This window comes from Panthera uncia (assembly GCF_023721935.1).
Source record: "Panthera uncia isolate 11264 chromosome A3 unlocalized genomic scaffold, Puncia_PCG_1.0 HiC_scaffold_12, whole genome shotgun sequence".
In the NCBI taxonomy this organism is placed as follows: domain Eukaryota; kingdom Metazoa; phylum Chordata; class Mammalia; order Carnivora; family Felidae; genus Panthera; species Panthera uncia.
In genome coordinates, this window is record NW_026057579.1 from 20,347,124 (window position 1) to 20,361,299 (window position 14,176).

The following is a 14,176-nucleotide window of genomic DNA, read 5'->3' on the forward strand; positions in this document are numbered from 1 at the left end:
GGGTTGTCACACTCCGCGTCTCTAAAGGAGCCCTCATCTACCCTGTCCAGAGACCCCCTGTATGCTCCTTCCTTCTTTCCCTTCTTTCTTGCCTTTTCCCCTCTCCCCCTCCCAGGCGGGGTCCTCCTGGGCCAGCGCTTCTATAATAATAAGGACAAGGGCTAGCGCTCCGAAGGGCTGGTCGGGCTCTGCTCTAAGACCTTTACGTGTGTTACCTTATTGCATCCACATGACAGCCTCATGGGTTCCCGCAACCATTTCCCTCGTTTCACAGACGGGACAACTAAGCACAGAGAGGGTGGGAATTTGCTGCGAGTCACACAGTTCAGCAGTCGTTGAGGGGGGTTAGGATCAGGGAGTCTGGTGGTGGAGCTGTAAAGCCACGGCGTGGCCTTGTGCCAGCCACGCAGCCACAACAACCTTAGACAGGGAAGAGTCCGTGACTCCCTCCCCCACATTGATGTACCTCTTTGTGCTTCATGCCCTCGCCTTTGTCTCATCTCCCCCCTCCCCGCTGCCACTCCTGGCTGCACTGGTCTCCAGGCCCTGGAGCAGAGCACTGGACTTCTCTGATCATCCCTTGCTGTCTCCGGGCTCCCTCCCCTCTGATTATCCTCACTGCCATAGACATTTGGTCCGAGTGTTCTTCTGACTCAGTCCATAAATGGTCCTCACTTCCTCCCCTCCTGCTTCTGTTTCCAGTATTCTCTCTCTCCCTTTGCTACACGCACCCAGAGTGCCAGGAACATAACTGGATTTCTCCTGCCTTAAGCCCTTTGCACATGCTGTTCCCTCTGTCTGGATTGCCTTTCCTTTCTTCGTCTTGGTGACCTACTGTATTAAGGCTCGGCCCGACTCAGCATTTGCTTCTCTGGGGAGCTCTTGCTGACCACCCCCACTGCCTCTACCTGGCAGAGCAAACCACCTCCAGGTGCATGCTTGGGAGACATAAGCCTTGTGTAAGTCCAGTCCCCGCAAAGCAGCCACATGCAAGAGACCACGTGGCAAGGAGACACAGAGACAGAAAGGAGTGTCTGAGGAGCCCCACCTCTTCTTGCCCCCAGATGTTTGAGTCTTTCCAGCCCAGGAACCAGTCATGTGAAGGAGTGGCTTCAATAATCATAGACACCAGCCTTTAAGCTACCCAAGCTGATGCCAACTGGGGCAGGGACATGCTGGCCCCTGATCATACTGCAGATTTCTGAGCAAAATGAGTGTTGTTTCAAATCACTAAGTTTTGAGAGTGGTTTGTAATTAGATAACCAGAATAACCACTACTGACACTTTGTATCTTTTTTAAAATTTTTGTTTAATGTTTATTTATTTTTGAGAGACAGAGAGAAACAGGGCACGAGCAGGGGAGGGGCAGAGTGAGGGAGACACAGAATCCGAAGCAGGCTCCAGGCTCTGGGCTGTCAACACAGAGCCTGACGAGGGGGTCGAACTCACAGACCGTGAGATCATGACCTGAGCCGAAGTCGGCGCTTAACCGACAGAACCACCCAGATGCCCCAACACTTTGAAATCTTTTCATCTTTAGCTCAATTCCTATCTTTATCTCTATTTATATCTATATCTTACTATACTTTCTCCACTTAACAACACATAGTGGCTTTTTTTTGTGTGTCTGGAAATAAATATCTACATTGTTTTGAATAGCTTCAAAGTATTTCATTACATGACTTTGCCATGATTTTTATAACTATATCCCATTATAGATGTTTATTTTATTTTATTGCTACTATAAACAATGTTGTATGAATAGTCTTGAACAGCATTTAGTGTGACTGTTAGGTAATTTCCTCAGGATAATTCCCAGGAAATACCGGGTTAAAAGGTAAAGGCTTTGGTTCAGAGAGAAGTCCACTCATCTTCCTATGGCTTATCCTACAAGTCTACTTGTGTCTATACCTCCTTCTTCTCCTCCACCACTATTGTGGAAGAGGAAGACCCTCTACTGTTCCAAGGTCAGATTCTTCCTCTGGATCTCATCTTACTAATACTTGGATTTGTAGAAGACTTGGATTATTTGATTCCCGCCTCTCAATCTCCCCCTCACCACTGGACTATTCCCATCAGCACGTAACCATGCTTCAGTACCTTTCTGCTCTCTTTATCCTTGATCCTATATTACCCTCTACCACTGCCCCATATTCACCATTTGATTTTTAGAAAGTTATTTTTATGCCAGGACTAAAGGGAGAAGAAGATAAATCCATGAAAATAATGGGACGATTTAAAAATCACACTTTTATCAGTAACTAATAAAATAAAATGACAAATAATTAGAAATGATGTAGAGGGGTGCCTGGCTGGCTCAGTCAGTAGAGCATTTGACTCTTGATCTTGGGCTAATGAGTTCAAGCCCCACGTTGGGTGTAGAGATTACTTAAAATTAAAAAATAAAAAAGAAAGGATATAGAATATTTAAGCAACCATAAAATACATATTATTTTGAAGTGCATACAAAACATTAATAAAAATGGGATATGTCCATCTATTAAGCAGCTCTCCCCACCCCCCTAATTTCAAAGGACTGAAATAAAATAGAGCATGGTCTTTGACCACAGGGTAATTAGGCTAAACATTAGTTTCAGAACATAACTAGAAAATCCCCAATGTTTGGAGGTTAAGCAGAATACTTTTCAGTAACCCACAGGTTAATTCAGACCTCTCAATGAAAATAAGATATTTTAAACTAAATGGCAATAGAAATACAACATAGCAAAACTTGTGAGATTAAACTAAAGCCATACTTTAAAACAAATTTATAGCATAAACATATATATCAAAAAGAATAAAGGTTGAATATCAACTATGTAAGTAAAAGCATTCATTTAATGTCCAACTCAAGAGGGTAAAAAGAACAACTAATTAGGAATTAGAAAGCAAAAAGTAATAACAGTAGAAATTTCAGAAATAGATAAAAGTGTACATGCAATAGAGAAAATAAATGAAACTAAAATTGATTCTTTAAAAACACTAATAAATCGATAAACTCCTAAGAAACTAGTCAAGACAAAAAGAGAGATGTCATAAATTACCAACATTAGAGTTAAAAGGGGACCATAATTAGAGAGTCCACAGATGCTGAGAAGATAATAAGAAGATATAAAAAACAAATTTAAGACAATAAATTAGAAAATTTAGATGAAATGGATACATTTCTAGAAGCATGCATCCTGCTAAAACTGACACAAGAAGAAATCGATTATTAGAATAGTGTTATTCAAGTAATTGAATCTGTAATTCGAAGTCATTCAACAAATAAACATGATATTACTGATGAGTTATCTCAACCATTTCGGGAAGAGATAAACACCATTGACTACCAATTGTACCAAACTATAAAAAAAGAGTGGCGGGTAGAGATTTCCAGCTTGTTTTATGAGGACAGCTTAAATTTGATACCAAAATCTGACAAGCATTCTGCAAGAAAGGAAAATTACACTCCAAGCTCATAAGCATGGATAAAACATCTTAAATAAAATATTAGCAAATTGAACCCAGTGCTGTATAAAGATAACAGAGCATAATTAAATTAGGCTCAATCCAGGAGTAGATGGTTGGTGTAACACTAAAAATCAGCGATGTCATTCGCCACATTGTCACAATAAAGGGGGAGAATCACATTGTCACCTCAATCAAAGTGACCTGTTCTAGGCTTTCAAAGAGAAGCTAGTGCTAAAGAAACAGGTCAGTCCTTCCTGGTGGCATCTGCTTAAGTGGGAACAGCAACCGCCTACTTCAGGAGTGATCTGGTTTTCTTTCTAATTGGATCTGGTCAGCAGCCTGCTTTGGGTCTTGATTCCAGCCAACTTTTGCCCCCCCCCCCCCCCCCCCCCGCCCCACCTTTGGATCCTGGTTCCCCAACCCACCCAGCGATTCTATATGCAATTCAGAGGTCTTTCAGTTCTGCTACAGGGAATGAAGAACTCAGCTAACAAAGGAGGACAGAAGCTGGGTCAGTCTGAACTTTTCTTCGTCTGGCTTTTCTGCTACCACCAGCTGCCTCTCATTGTATTATGAAATAATACAAAGAAAAATAAGAGAAAATCACGATCTGATTTAGAGTACTCACAAGCCTGGTGGTAGCGGGACAGGAGTAGGTGGGAGGGGAGACGGAAGACAGCATGGAATTTGTTCTAGCAATAAAAGCTATGCGTACAGGTGGGGTGGGAATGGGAGTCTCTGGTGAGCAGAGAAAGCCGTGTTTCATGCCCCAGGTAGCACAATTAACCAAGTCAGGCTTCAGACAACAGGTGATAATTGACAAGGTAAATCTTAATGCAGCAGAGTCCAATTTTCCTGGGTGGGTGGAGACAGGAAGGAGGTCCCAGTTGTGGGAGTGGCGAGGACAAAGAGATGACGGCTTGAGAAAGTAGTTTTCATGAGAATGGGGACGTTGTGGATGATTGAAATGCCAGGAAGCAAGATGGACAGGTGGGAGACGACCCTGGAAAGAGGGCGAGACCAGCTGATAAAGTACAGTGTTTACTGTTTAGGAGCTTAGATTTTTTTCCTGGGTCCCAAAAGGAAAGGTTTGTGGAATCATATAAAGCCAAGGTCACTAATCAGAATTTCTCAAGGGAGTCTTGGGAATCCGAAAGAACATCTGACCGGGAAGAAAGAAAGCTCCTGTGATTGGCAGATTAAAGCAAGCTCCTTGAAAAATAAAAGAATTAAAAAAAATAAAACAAGCGCCTTGACTGGAAGTTCTGTTTAGTTCCAACACTCCCTTCCACTCCCATGACTCCTCACAGTTTTTTCTGCTTCTTTACTCCAGGTTAAGGTAGAGGTCACAGGGAAAGTATTTCGCCTGCTCTTCACAGAGCAACTTCTTCCCGCTCCTCATTAATACTCAAAGGCAACAGCACCTCCCCCCCCCCCCCCCCCCCCCGGGGATTTGGGGCGCGGGAGGGAGCCTGATCTGGACTGGGACCCAGGAGGGGCAGTGCAACTTGACTTTGCACCCCCAAGAAGGTGGCCTTCCCTGGGCCTCAGGTGAGTGACTTCTGACCTTCTCTGGACACCCCCCCCCTTTCCCCTACCCCCCAAACTCCCAACCGCACCCCTAACCTGGAACAGAGGGATTGTGATTCCCCATGACATCTTCACCGCAGTTTCCAAACGATGGGGAAATCTGAGGCATTACAGACGTAACTCCCCTTTGCGGTGATATTTACCTCCAAATGCGAAGGAGGCAGATGCCCGTCCAAGCACGCACACAAGTAACTTCACCCTCTCCTCAACGACCTCAGCAGGCGCCCTAGGCCTGCCCCACACCGGGGTGCTAAGCCGCCTGCTCGTCCTACCTGGAGACCCAACACCATCCTTAATTAAGTTCTTTCCTGATGGCTGCCAGGTGCACCCTTCAGCGGAACAGTGTTAATTCCAGCCTCCGGAGGCAGAGATCCAGCCCCCTTTCCGGGCACATCTGCTCTCGCGCTAGCCCCTACCTGGAACTCCCCGTGGCCCCCCCTTCTCATGGTCGCGGGAGTTGCTGGTTACGCTGCCGGGAAGTTCACGTCGGTTGCCCACCCGGGCGAGCCCCGCAGGTATATAAGGACCGAGGAGAGCGACCCGGACCAGGCGGCGGCGAACGGGGAGTAAGGAAGGAAGAAAAGTGACCTAGCGAGGCCGAGGAGCATCCCCGCCCGGCGCAGCGGGACTCGCCCAGAGCGCAGCCTCTCCACCACAGGTAAGGGCGCAGCGGCGCAGAACCTCGCTCTTACCCCGGAACCCCCGGCCCCGGGGCCTCGGGATGCTCTCTCCCGGTTCCGATCGCTGACTTGAGGAGCCTTAGGTTCGTGGCGGTCCCGAGTTTCTTGAAAACTTTCTGTTTCCTGAATGCGGCGTGGGAAGCCGCCCAAAGAGGAGCAGAGAGGGCTAGGCTTCGGCTGCTGGGCGAACGCTGCGACGCTGAAAGCAGTGAGTGCCTTCCAGGAGCCTGCTGCCTCGCCTTCTCCGGGGAGTTGGGCTGCTAGGACCGCTGAGTCTCCAACAAACTTCTGGGGAGATCTAGGGAAAGCCCGGTCTTTTGGCTCCTCTTCCTCCCGATTTTCTTGGGTACATGTCACTTCTTAAAAGATACCATATACTCTAGCGCAGATGAACGTTGGGTATGGGAGCAGGAGAGTAAAGGCTAAAAGTTACAATAAACTCCCTGCATTCAGGTCTTTGGATTCAGAGCCCTGAGTCTCCGTTTCCCTGCCCACCTTAGCGCACCCGATGTGGCTAAGCTCCCATCAAGACACGGGTCTCCTCTACCCAGCTGGGGTTAAAAAGAGGTGGCCTGTGTGGGAACTGTCCAAGGTTCTGAACCACCTCGTGTGTGCCCTCCACGGGACCGCACAGTGGATATTCCAGCCCCAAGACCCTAGATTGCAGGGCGGAAGCAGCCCTTTGAGCTGATGGAGTCTCAGGCAAAGGAGGTTTCCCGGGAAAGAGGGAGAGTCTTCAGGGCATTTGGATCCCCCAAATTCTTCGTGTATAAATGGGGAGGTGGTGGTTCTCACAGAATTGCTGGAAGAAGCCAAGGAAAGTACAAGTGTGCACTTATTTTGTCCATTGTGAAGATATGCCCAGATTACACCTTATTTGATGGTTTAATATGCCGTTGGCACTTTGTTTTAGGACTGGATGTCTGTGTATCATGGTGAAAGGAGAAAACTCTGCATCTCTGCTTCTCTGATCTTTACAGAAGGGCATGGCCAGTGTACAGCTTTAGACTGACAAACACAATGCTTTGTTTAGCTCAAAGAGCGTTCATCTATGCATATGAAATTCTAATAAGTATAGTTCCATTATAAAGTTAATATCAAGATTAGTAAATTACAAATTTCTATTTATTTTTCCAAGGTTTTCAATTATTGTATTACATATAACACTCTCCCTACCTACAAAAAGCACAATATTTGACATCTCCCCATTGCTTTATTGTTTGTAAAAAAAAATAACACAAGGTAATATTTGCTCATTGTAGAAAATGGAAAATACACATAAGTAAAAAGAAAACAAATTGCTTTCAGAAAACTAACTTTTTAGCAATAGAATGGAACTCTGACAGGGTGGGCAGTGAGAATGTTACCATGTTGTATAACGCAGACAGTCAGTGGGGTAGAGAGAGAGGAAATGCTCTCTGGGGGCTTTTCAGGTAGGCCTGAAATCATGAGGTGTGTTTTTAGAAAATGGAAATCATCATCCCAGAATGACCAACCTTGAGGAGAACTGAAGTATAGTTGAGGGGACTGCCAGATCTGTATGATTTTACTTCTTTCTTTATGAATATGTTATTTTACACTTGCCCATAGTGATATGTAATTATGATTTTTCTTTCAAATTTTTTTTAATGTTTATTTATTTTTGACAGAGAGAGAGAGAGAGAGAGTGCAAGCAGGGGGAGGGGCAGAGAGAGAGGGAGACAGAATCTGAAGCAGGATCCAGGCTCGGAGCTGTCAGCACAGAGCCCAACGTGGGGCTCGAACCCACGAACTGTGAGATCAAAACCTGAGTTGAAGTCAGATGCTCAACTGACTGAGCCACCCAGATGCCCCTGTAATTACCATTTTTCTGCTTCTCTTGTAAATCTTGGCATCGTTATGGCCCAAATGTGTTGTGTGGTCTCAGAGCTTTAATCTAAATTGCTTTGCCCACCAACTTAGGGCTCCATTCTTGAACTAGAGCATCAAAATTCTACAACAGGAGCAGCCTGCCCCTGGTCAAGACTGGACACCAAGGTGGATCAATGCTCTCCCAGTTGCCCCTTCAGCCTGAGGTGTTGATGGGCCAGCTCACTGGCTGCCAGCGCCATCTAATGGCTGCTCTGAAAACACTCCCATTGTGCCTGGCAATCATTCAAGAAGGGAGCCATGAGCTAGCTCAGCTTTGGGGTGGGGGGGTGGGGGGAGTGGGGCTGGGGCAAAGAAAAGGAAATGGCTTTCTAAAGTAGACAATGAAAGCCAGAGAGAACTTTCATATCCAAAACCTTCTCTATAAAAAAGCCTTGGCCACCCTTCCACAAATGAGAGGTTTCTTTTAGGCAACCATTTTAAAATGCAAATGTCCATTAAGAGAGATAAGAAAATTAGTCATCCACCCCTTAATGTGAATTACTTTTCTCATTCCATGAGGTTTCTTTCTACAGCTGGTTGAAGAGATCTTCTGAAATCCAAAATGATTGTGGGTTGGTGGTGAGCTAATGAATAAACTTGGGGTCAATTCTGGAAGCTGACTTGGGTGAGGGGGGACAATGCAGTGGGAGAGCTAGAGGAAAGTGTTGGGCACAGGGGGCAAAAGGCAGCATCACTGCCCTCCTCTTTACTGCATCCTGACCTCTTGACTTCAGCATCTGCCCAGGTACTTTCTGGCTTCTCGGAAAGTGTCTTTGGTGGGTGCTCACAATGGGGGGTGGGTAGTGCCCTTCTGCTTTGTAGGTCCATCTTCTTCCCTTCTACATTTATAGCGTCTTTAAGTCCAGCTATTTCAGACTGCATCTGAGAGGCTCTAAGAACAAGAGGAGGTCTGGTATATATTCAAGAAGATGAGCCAGTTTTAAAACAATGGGGTTCTGCTTTAAAATAAATCTCAAAGCTGCAGAAATCTGAGAAATAGTGATCATCTGAGTGATTTGTGCACAAGACATCAAATTAGGTTAGCTGAGGTTTTGGCCACACTGACCAGAGGTTTTATTTGCCTTTATACAAACCTACTATTTGTAGGAAACATTAAAAAAAATTTTTTTTAATGTTTATTTATTTTTGAGACAGAGAGAGACAGAGCATGAATGGGGGAGGGGCAGAGAGAGAGGGAGACACAGAATCGGAAGCAGGCTCCAGGCTCTGAGCCGTCAGCCCAGAGCCCGACGCGGGGCTCGAACTCACGGACCGCGAGATCGTGACCTGAGCTGAAGTCAGACGCTTAACCGACTGAGCCACCCAGGTGCCCTGGAAACAATTTCTGAAGAATGATAGGATCCTGGTGGAGCAGGAGGGAAATAGACCATCTTGAGCAGGAATTTCAGAATCCTTTGTCTTTCCCAAGTTATTCCTTCAATCTGGCATGTTAGGACTGGAGCTTCATGAAAATGGTGAAATAGGAAAGTTCAGGGAAACAGGACAACTTAGCCTTGCCTTGTCATGAACACCCAAATTATTATCTCTCTCTGAGAGGAGATAATAATTTCCTCATCTCTCAAATAAGGGGCCGGACCAAATGATCTCTAAAATAGCTTCCAGCCCTAACCTCCTTTGGGATCTGATTTTAATAGGAGACAAAGGGGAAATTGCACATAGATTTCCCAGGTCCCGCTCCCCTCCTCTCCACCACAACTCACACCAAACTTCTCCTTGAACTGCTCCTGTCCTCAAAAAGCCTTGAGCTCCACAAGTGAATGTGTTGTTAATATTGGCTCACAGTTCTTCCTGGTCAGTGGCCAACATTGTTCTGCTCCTTGTAGGGGTCCCACCAATCTTATTTGCCTCTGCAGAGCCTCAGCCTGCCTGGAAGATGCCGAGATCGTGCTGCAGCCGCCCAGGGGCCCTGCTGCTGGCCTTGCTGCTTCAGGCCTCCATGGAAGTGAGTGGCTGGTGCCTGGAGAGCAGCCAGTGTCAGGACCTCACCACGGAAAGTAACCTGCTGGTATGTGGGCTATGGCCGCCATCTTGGTTGGGCCTCAGATGGGACTGGGGCTGGAACTGGGAAGGCACGAAAGAAAGGGGAGTGGGGAAGGGGAAATTCATTCCCAGAGATATGGGTAACTCAGCTCAGGGCAGAAACAGATCTCTAGGGTGAAGCCAGAATTGAGCCAAGGAGGGGAGGAAGCAGCTTTAGGGAGATGGGTCTGGCCCACAATTTCCACTTGATTATCTTCCTGCCCTGTCTTCTTGTATGAAGACCCCACTCCGTTTAAGCTATTTCGAGATATCACCATTAAAATAATAAGAGTGATAGTAACAGTAATAATAGTTATTGCTCTATTGATTCTGTATTTTCAACCTTTCAGCCTTTTTATTCCTTTTTAAATAACCTCGTGTCCCTTGCCATTTTCATTCCATTTTTACTCCCTTTCTATCTACTATCAATTACAAAGGCAGCTAGGTAGTACTACAAATCATCTCTAGAGGGAGAAGGAAGAACCCGGGTGCCATTTTCCTCTAACTGGTGCCAAATGTCTCATGATTCTTCTGGAGGACTGACCTTCCACGGCCTTTCCAGAAGCATGTAAAGGCCCTTTGTGCCAGGATGGAATTGTGTGTGTGTGTGTGTGTGTGTGTGTGTACTGGGAGGCACAAATGAGAAGCTATACCAAGTCAAGGACTAAAAGACACACTGCCAGTGTCAGTGACTGAGCTCCATCCTGCTACCAGCACCTGCCTGTGAGGGTGGACTGTACGTCACTACATTCAGTGTGTTTTGTCAGTGGAGAAGCTAGTTAAGGTGGAGAGAGAAAGAGAACTCAAAAACACAGGGCAACCTGCATGTGTTGCATGCAAAATAGAAAGATAATAGAAAGTAAAAATTAAAATAGAAAAATAGTAAACAATAAAATAGAAAGAACGGGCCCAGGGTATTCTGTGAGTTCCAGTTCAGGGAGAGACCCAAGAGACTCTCAGTGGGAGATACCCACCGCACAGCCTCTCCTGCTGAAAGCCTACCAGGGAAGGAGCTCCGAGCGTGGTCAGAACCCATGGGTTCTAAGCTCTGCCACCGAAGAGTCGTGGGAACTGGCCAAGCTCCTTTCATGTCCCCGAGCCTCCTGCTTTGTTATGTGTCCAGGGGGGAGGAGCATGAGATAGTTTTTGCTTTCCACGGTTAATATTCTGCAGTTTCATAATTCTAAATCTCTGGAGTATGAAATTCCCAACTCAACAGAGGGGGTGGGATCATTCTGTTTCCTCCTTTGCAGTCCCACATCACTGAGAACTCCAGGCTGCAGCCTATAGGTCATTTTCCCAAGCAAATGTGCACTGTACTTAGTTGTCTGCTTACAGAGAGCAGAGACATAGGCTCCATGACCCAAGCAATGGAAACAATCCTGGCTGTTTACGCCTCCCTCCAGTCAGAATGAGGTGACAGGGAAGTGAACCACTCCCTCTGAAAGCTCACTGATCCGGGAAAGTGCAGGATCAGCTCAAAAGACTTGAAACAAAACAAAACAAAACAAAAAACCACGCAAAAAAGTCCAAGATGGCATGGGAAAACATTTGAGGCATGTACAGGGAGATGGCTGGGGTAGGGCATGAGTTAGGTTTGCAGATCACTGGGGTCAGGTTGAGGCATTATTGAAAATATAGGCTCTGGAGGCCAGATTCCTCCCACCTGAATAGATTCTGCCCCCACTTCCAGCCCAATGCCCTTCCCAGACGTGAACTGAACCATATTTATTTATTCAATTTATTCAATATTCATTAAATGCCAACAACTATCTCCGATTTACCATTTATTGATCAATTCCTATATATCATGCATATAACGGTAAGGAACTGACCCTATTCACAAAAGCCCTGGGATAAGTAAACCACCGAATGGGATGGGGTATCTCTAGTGGCTGCGAGGCAGAAGAACCAAGGGGCCCAGGGGACAAAAGAGGCGACTGCCTCAGCCGAGTCGGATGTCCGCGGGCGCCATGAGGGCAGGTCCTCGGCAAGGAGGCCACGGCCGCCAAAGCCCTATCCTATTACCCGCCCACACGTGCCCAGGGTCTGGGGCGCGCAGGGGCGGAGCGCGCAGGCGCCGCGCGGGGGCGGGGCTGCAGGACGGGGCGGCCCTAACCCCGCGCTCGCCGCCCTCCCCGCAGGCGTGCATCCGGGCGTGCAAGCCGGACCTCTCGGCCGAGACGCCCGTGCTCCCCGGCAACGGCGACGAGCAGCCGCTGACCGAGAACCCCCGGAAGTACGTCATGGGCCACTTCCGCTGGGACCGGTTCGGCCGCCGGAATGGCAGCGCGGGCCAGAAGCGCGAAGAGGAAGAGGTCGCGGCGGGCGACGGCGGCCCCGGGCCCCGCGGCGATGGCGGGGAGCTGGGCCTGCGCGAGGGCAAGCGCTCCTACTCCATGGAGCACTTCCGCTGGGGCAAGCCCGTGGGCAAGAAGCGACGCCCCGTGAAGGTGTACCCCAACGGCGCCGAGGACGAGTCGGTCGAGACCTTCCCCCTCGAGTTCAAGAGGGAGCTGGCCGGGGAGCGGCCGGAGCCGGCGCTCGGCCCCGAGGGCCCGGCCGACGGCGCCGCGGCCCTGCCCGACCTGGAGTATGGCCTGGTGGCAGAGGCCGAGGTGGCCGAGAAGAAGGACGAAGGGCCCTATAAGATGGAGCATTTCCGCTGGGGCAGCCCGCCCAAGGACAAGCGCTACGGCGGCTTCATGACCTCGGAGAAGAGCCAGACGCCTCTGGTGACGCTGTTCAAAAACGCCATCATCAAGAACGCCCACAAGAAGGGCCAGTGATGTGCAGCGGGGCCAGAGGCTTCTCTTCCCAGGAAGTCGACCCTAAGGCCCGTTCTCCTCCCCTGCCCTCCTGCCACCTCCCAGCCTGGGTGTGCTACTCGCTCAGGCCGTGATAGCCCCAGATAGTCAGCCTCTTAAAGCTGCCTGTAGTTAGGAAATAAAACCTTTCAAATTTCGTACCTGACTCCGACTTTGTCCGTTGGGTGAACGAAATAAAAATACATAATCCATATACCAAAAAAAAAAAAAAAAAAAAAGAGCAGCATATATTGGAGAGACAGTGGTTGCCGTGTGGCCACGTGGTAGTATGTTTTATAGGTCATGGTAGTACGTTTTATAGGTCATCGTGGGAATGAAAATGCCCACCCCTCCGTGGGTGGGTCTTAAAGGGAAGGGTGCAGGGTCTCCCCACCACCCCTCTGTTAAAGAACAAAAACTCAACCGAGTAAATCTGAAGATCTAATTGGTCTTATTAAGTGACTTCATGAGTCCAGTAGCATCCCATCTAGTAAGTAGAGGGAGACTTAGGGGAGTTATATAAGACGGAAGGTTTTTAAAATTTTTGGTTTTTTAGTTTTATTAATTTTGAGAGAGTGTGAGCCAAGGAAGGGCAGAGAGAGAGAGGGAGAGAGAGAATCCCAACCAGGTTCCCACTATCTGCACAGAGCCCGACTAGCCTCACAACAGGGAGATCTCACAAACAGGGAGATTATGATCTGAGCAGAAATCAAGAGTTGGACGCTTGACTGACTGAGCCACCCAAGTGCCCCAAGATGGAAGATGTTTATAGGAAGGAGGGTTGGGCAAGAAAGTTACCGGCAAAAGAAAAGAAAGGCTTGTTCCAGGCAAGGTCTTGCCCTTGGAAAAGCAGGAAGTCTTATGCTGATCACCTGACCTTTGGGGGTGGGAGGGTGTCCACACATGCGCCTGCACAGGCCTGCGTTTGACCTGTGCGCAAATGGAAAGGGCCTGTGTGATAGATGACCTGATTGGTGCTTATCAGGAAATGCCTGATTAAGGAATTAGACTTAGAGTTCTCAGGGAGGTTGAAACCGCAGGTAGGTAGGGTATTAAGCCCTGGTGACGTGGCCTAAATGGTGCCATTTTGGGCCTGTGGTTTTCTTTTTAACACCTCCGAGAGCAAGCCCAACATTGGTTGAAACGAGCCCATTGGTTGAAGCTCGCTGCAACTGGGGGGGCCCCTGTGGGCTGTGGGTGGGAAGCTATGGTAACGCTTCCCCGGATCGAGCTATCTGTGTGACCTTAGGCGAGTCACTAAACTTCTCCCAAGATTTAGTTCTCTCATCCAGCCACCCCTCCCTTCCTAGTGTGGGGGCTATTGTAGGACTAATGAGAATATGGATGTGGTCTTTTTATCACCGAGAAGCCACGTGTGACAGCTGAGGGTTGGTAATTCAGATTTCACTGCATGTCCAGGCTACTCACAGATATTCTCAAACACTTGTTCTCACCTACACACACACACAGCCACAGAGACACGTCTGCATAAATACAACACAATATACACAGATGCTTCTTCCAGTCCCTCAGGCTCAAGCCTTCATGTCTTTTTCTTTTTCCTCTAGCTACTCCCAAACTGCACCCCCCCCCCATATTGCCTAGCTGCAGCCTTTCTCGTTATTCTCAGTGCTCAGCCTTGATCATCCAGCAGTTTCCTAACCAACTGGTGTCCTTGTCTTCAGTCCCTCTCCTCCCCAACCCATTACACACAAG

General features: G+C 47.9%; 1 protein-coding gene across 1 annotated transcript; it reads left to right on the forward strand.

Moving 5' to 3' along the window:
• Positions 1–9,507: 9,507 nt before the first annotated feature.
• POMC (proopiomelanocortin) lies at positions 9,508–12,619 on the forward strand. The gene is made up of 2 exons (XM_049652025.1): positions 9,508–9,639; positions 11,798–12,619. The coding sequence occupies exons 1-2, from the start codon at positions 9,508–9,510 to the stop codon at positions 12,440–12,442; spliced, it is 777 nt and encodes a 258-aa protein (XP_049507982.1). The 3' UTR covers positions 12,443–12,619.
• Positions 12,620–14,176: the final 1,557 nt, after the last annotated feature.

What these genes read in the sequence shown, in the direction of transcription:
- POMC (XM_049652025.1), top strand. Translation starts at nt 9,508, where the DNA reads ATGCCGAGATCGTGCTGCAGCCGCCCAGGGGCCCTGCTGCTGGCCTTG. An exon ending in CCACGGAAAGTAACCTGCTG is followed by an intron (nt 9,640 to 11,797) that starts GTATGTGGGCTA and finishes CCCTCCCCGCAG; the next exon opens with GCGTGCATCCGGGCGTGCAA.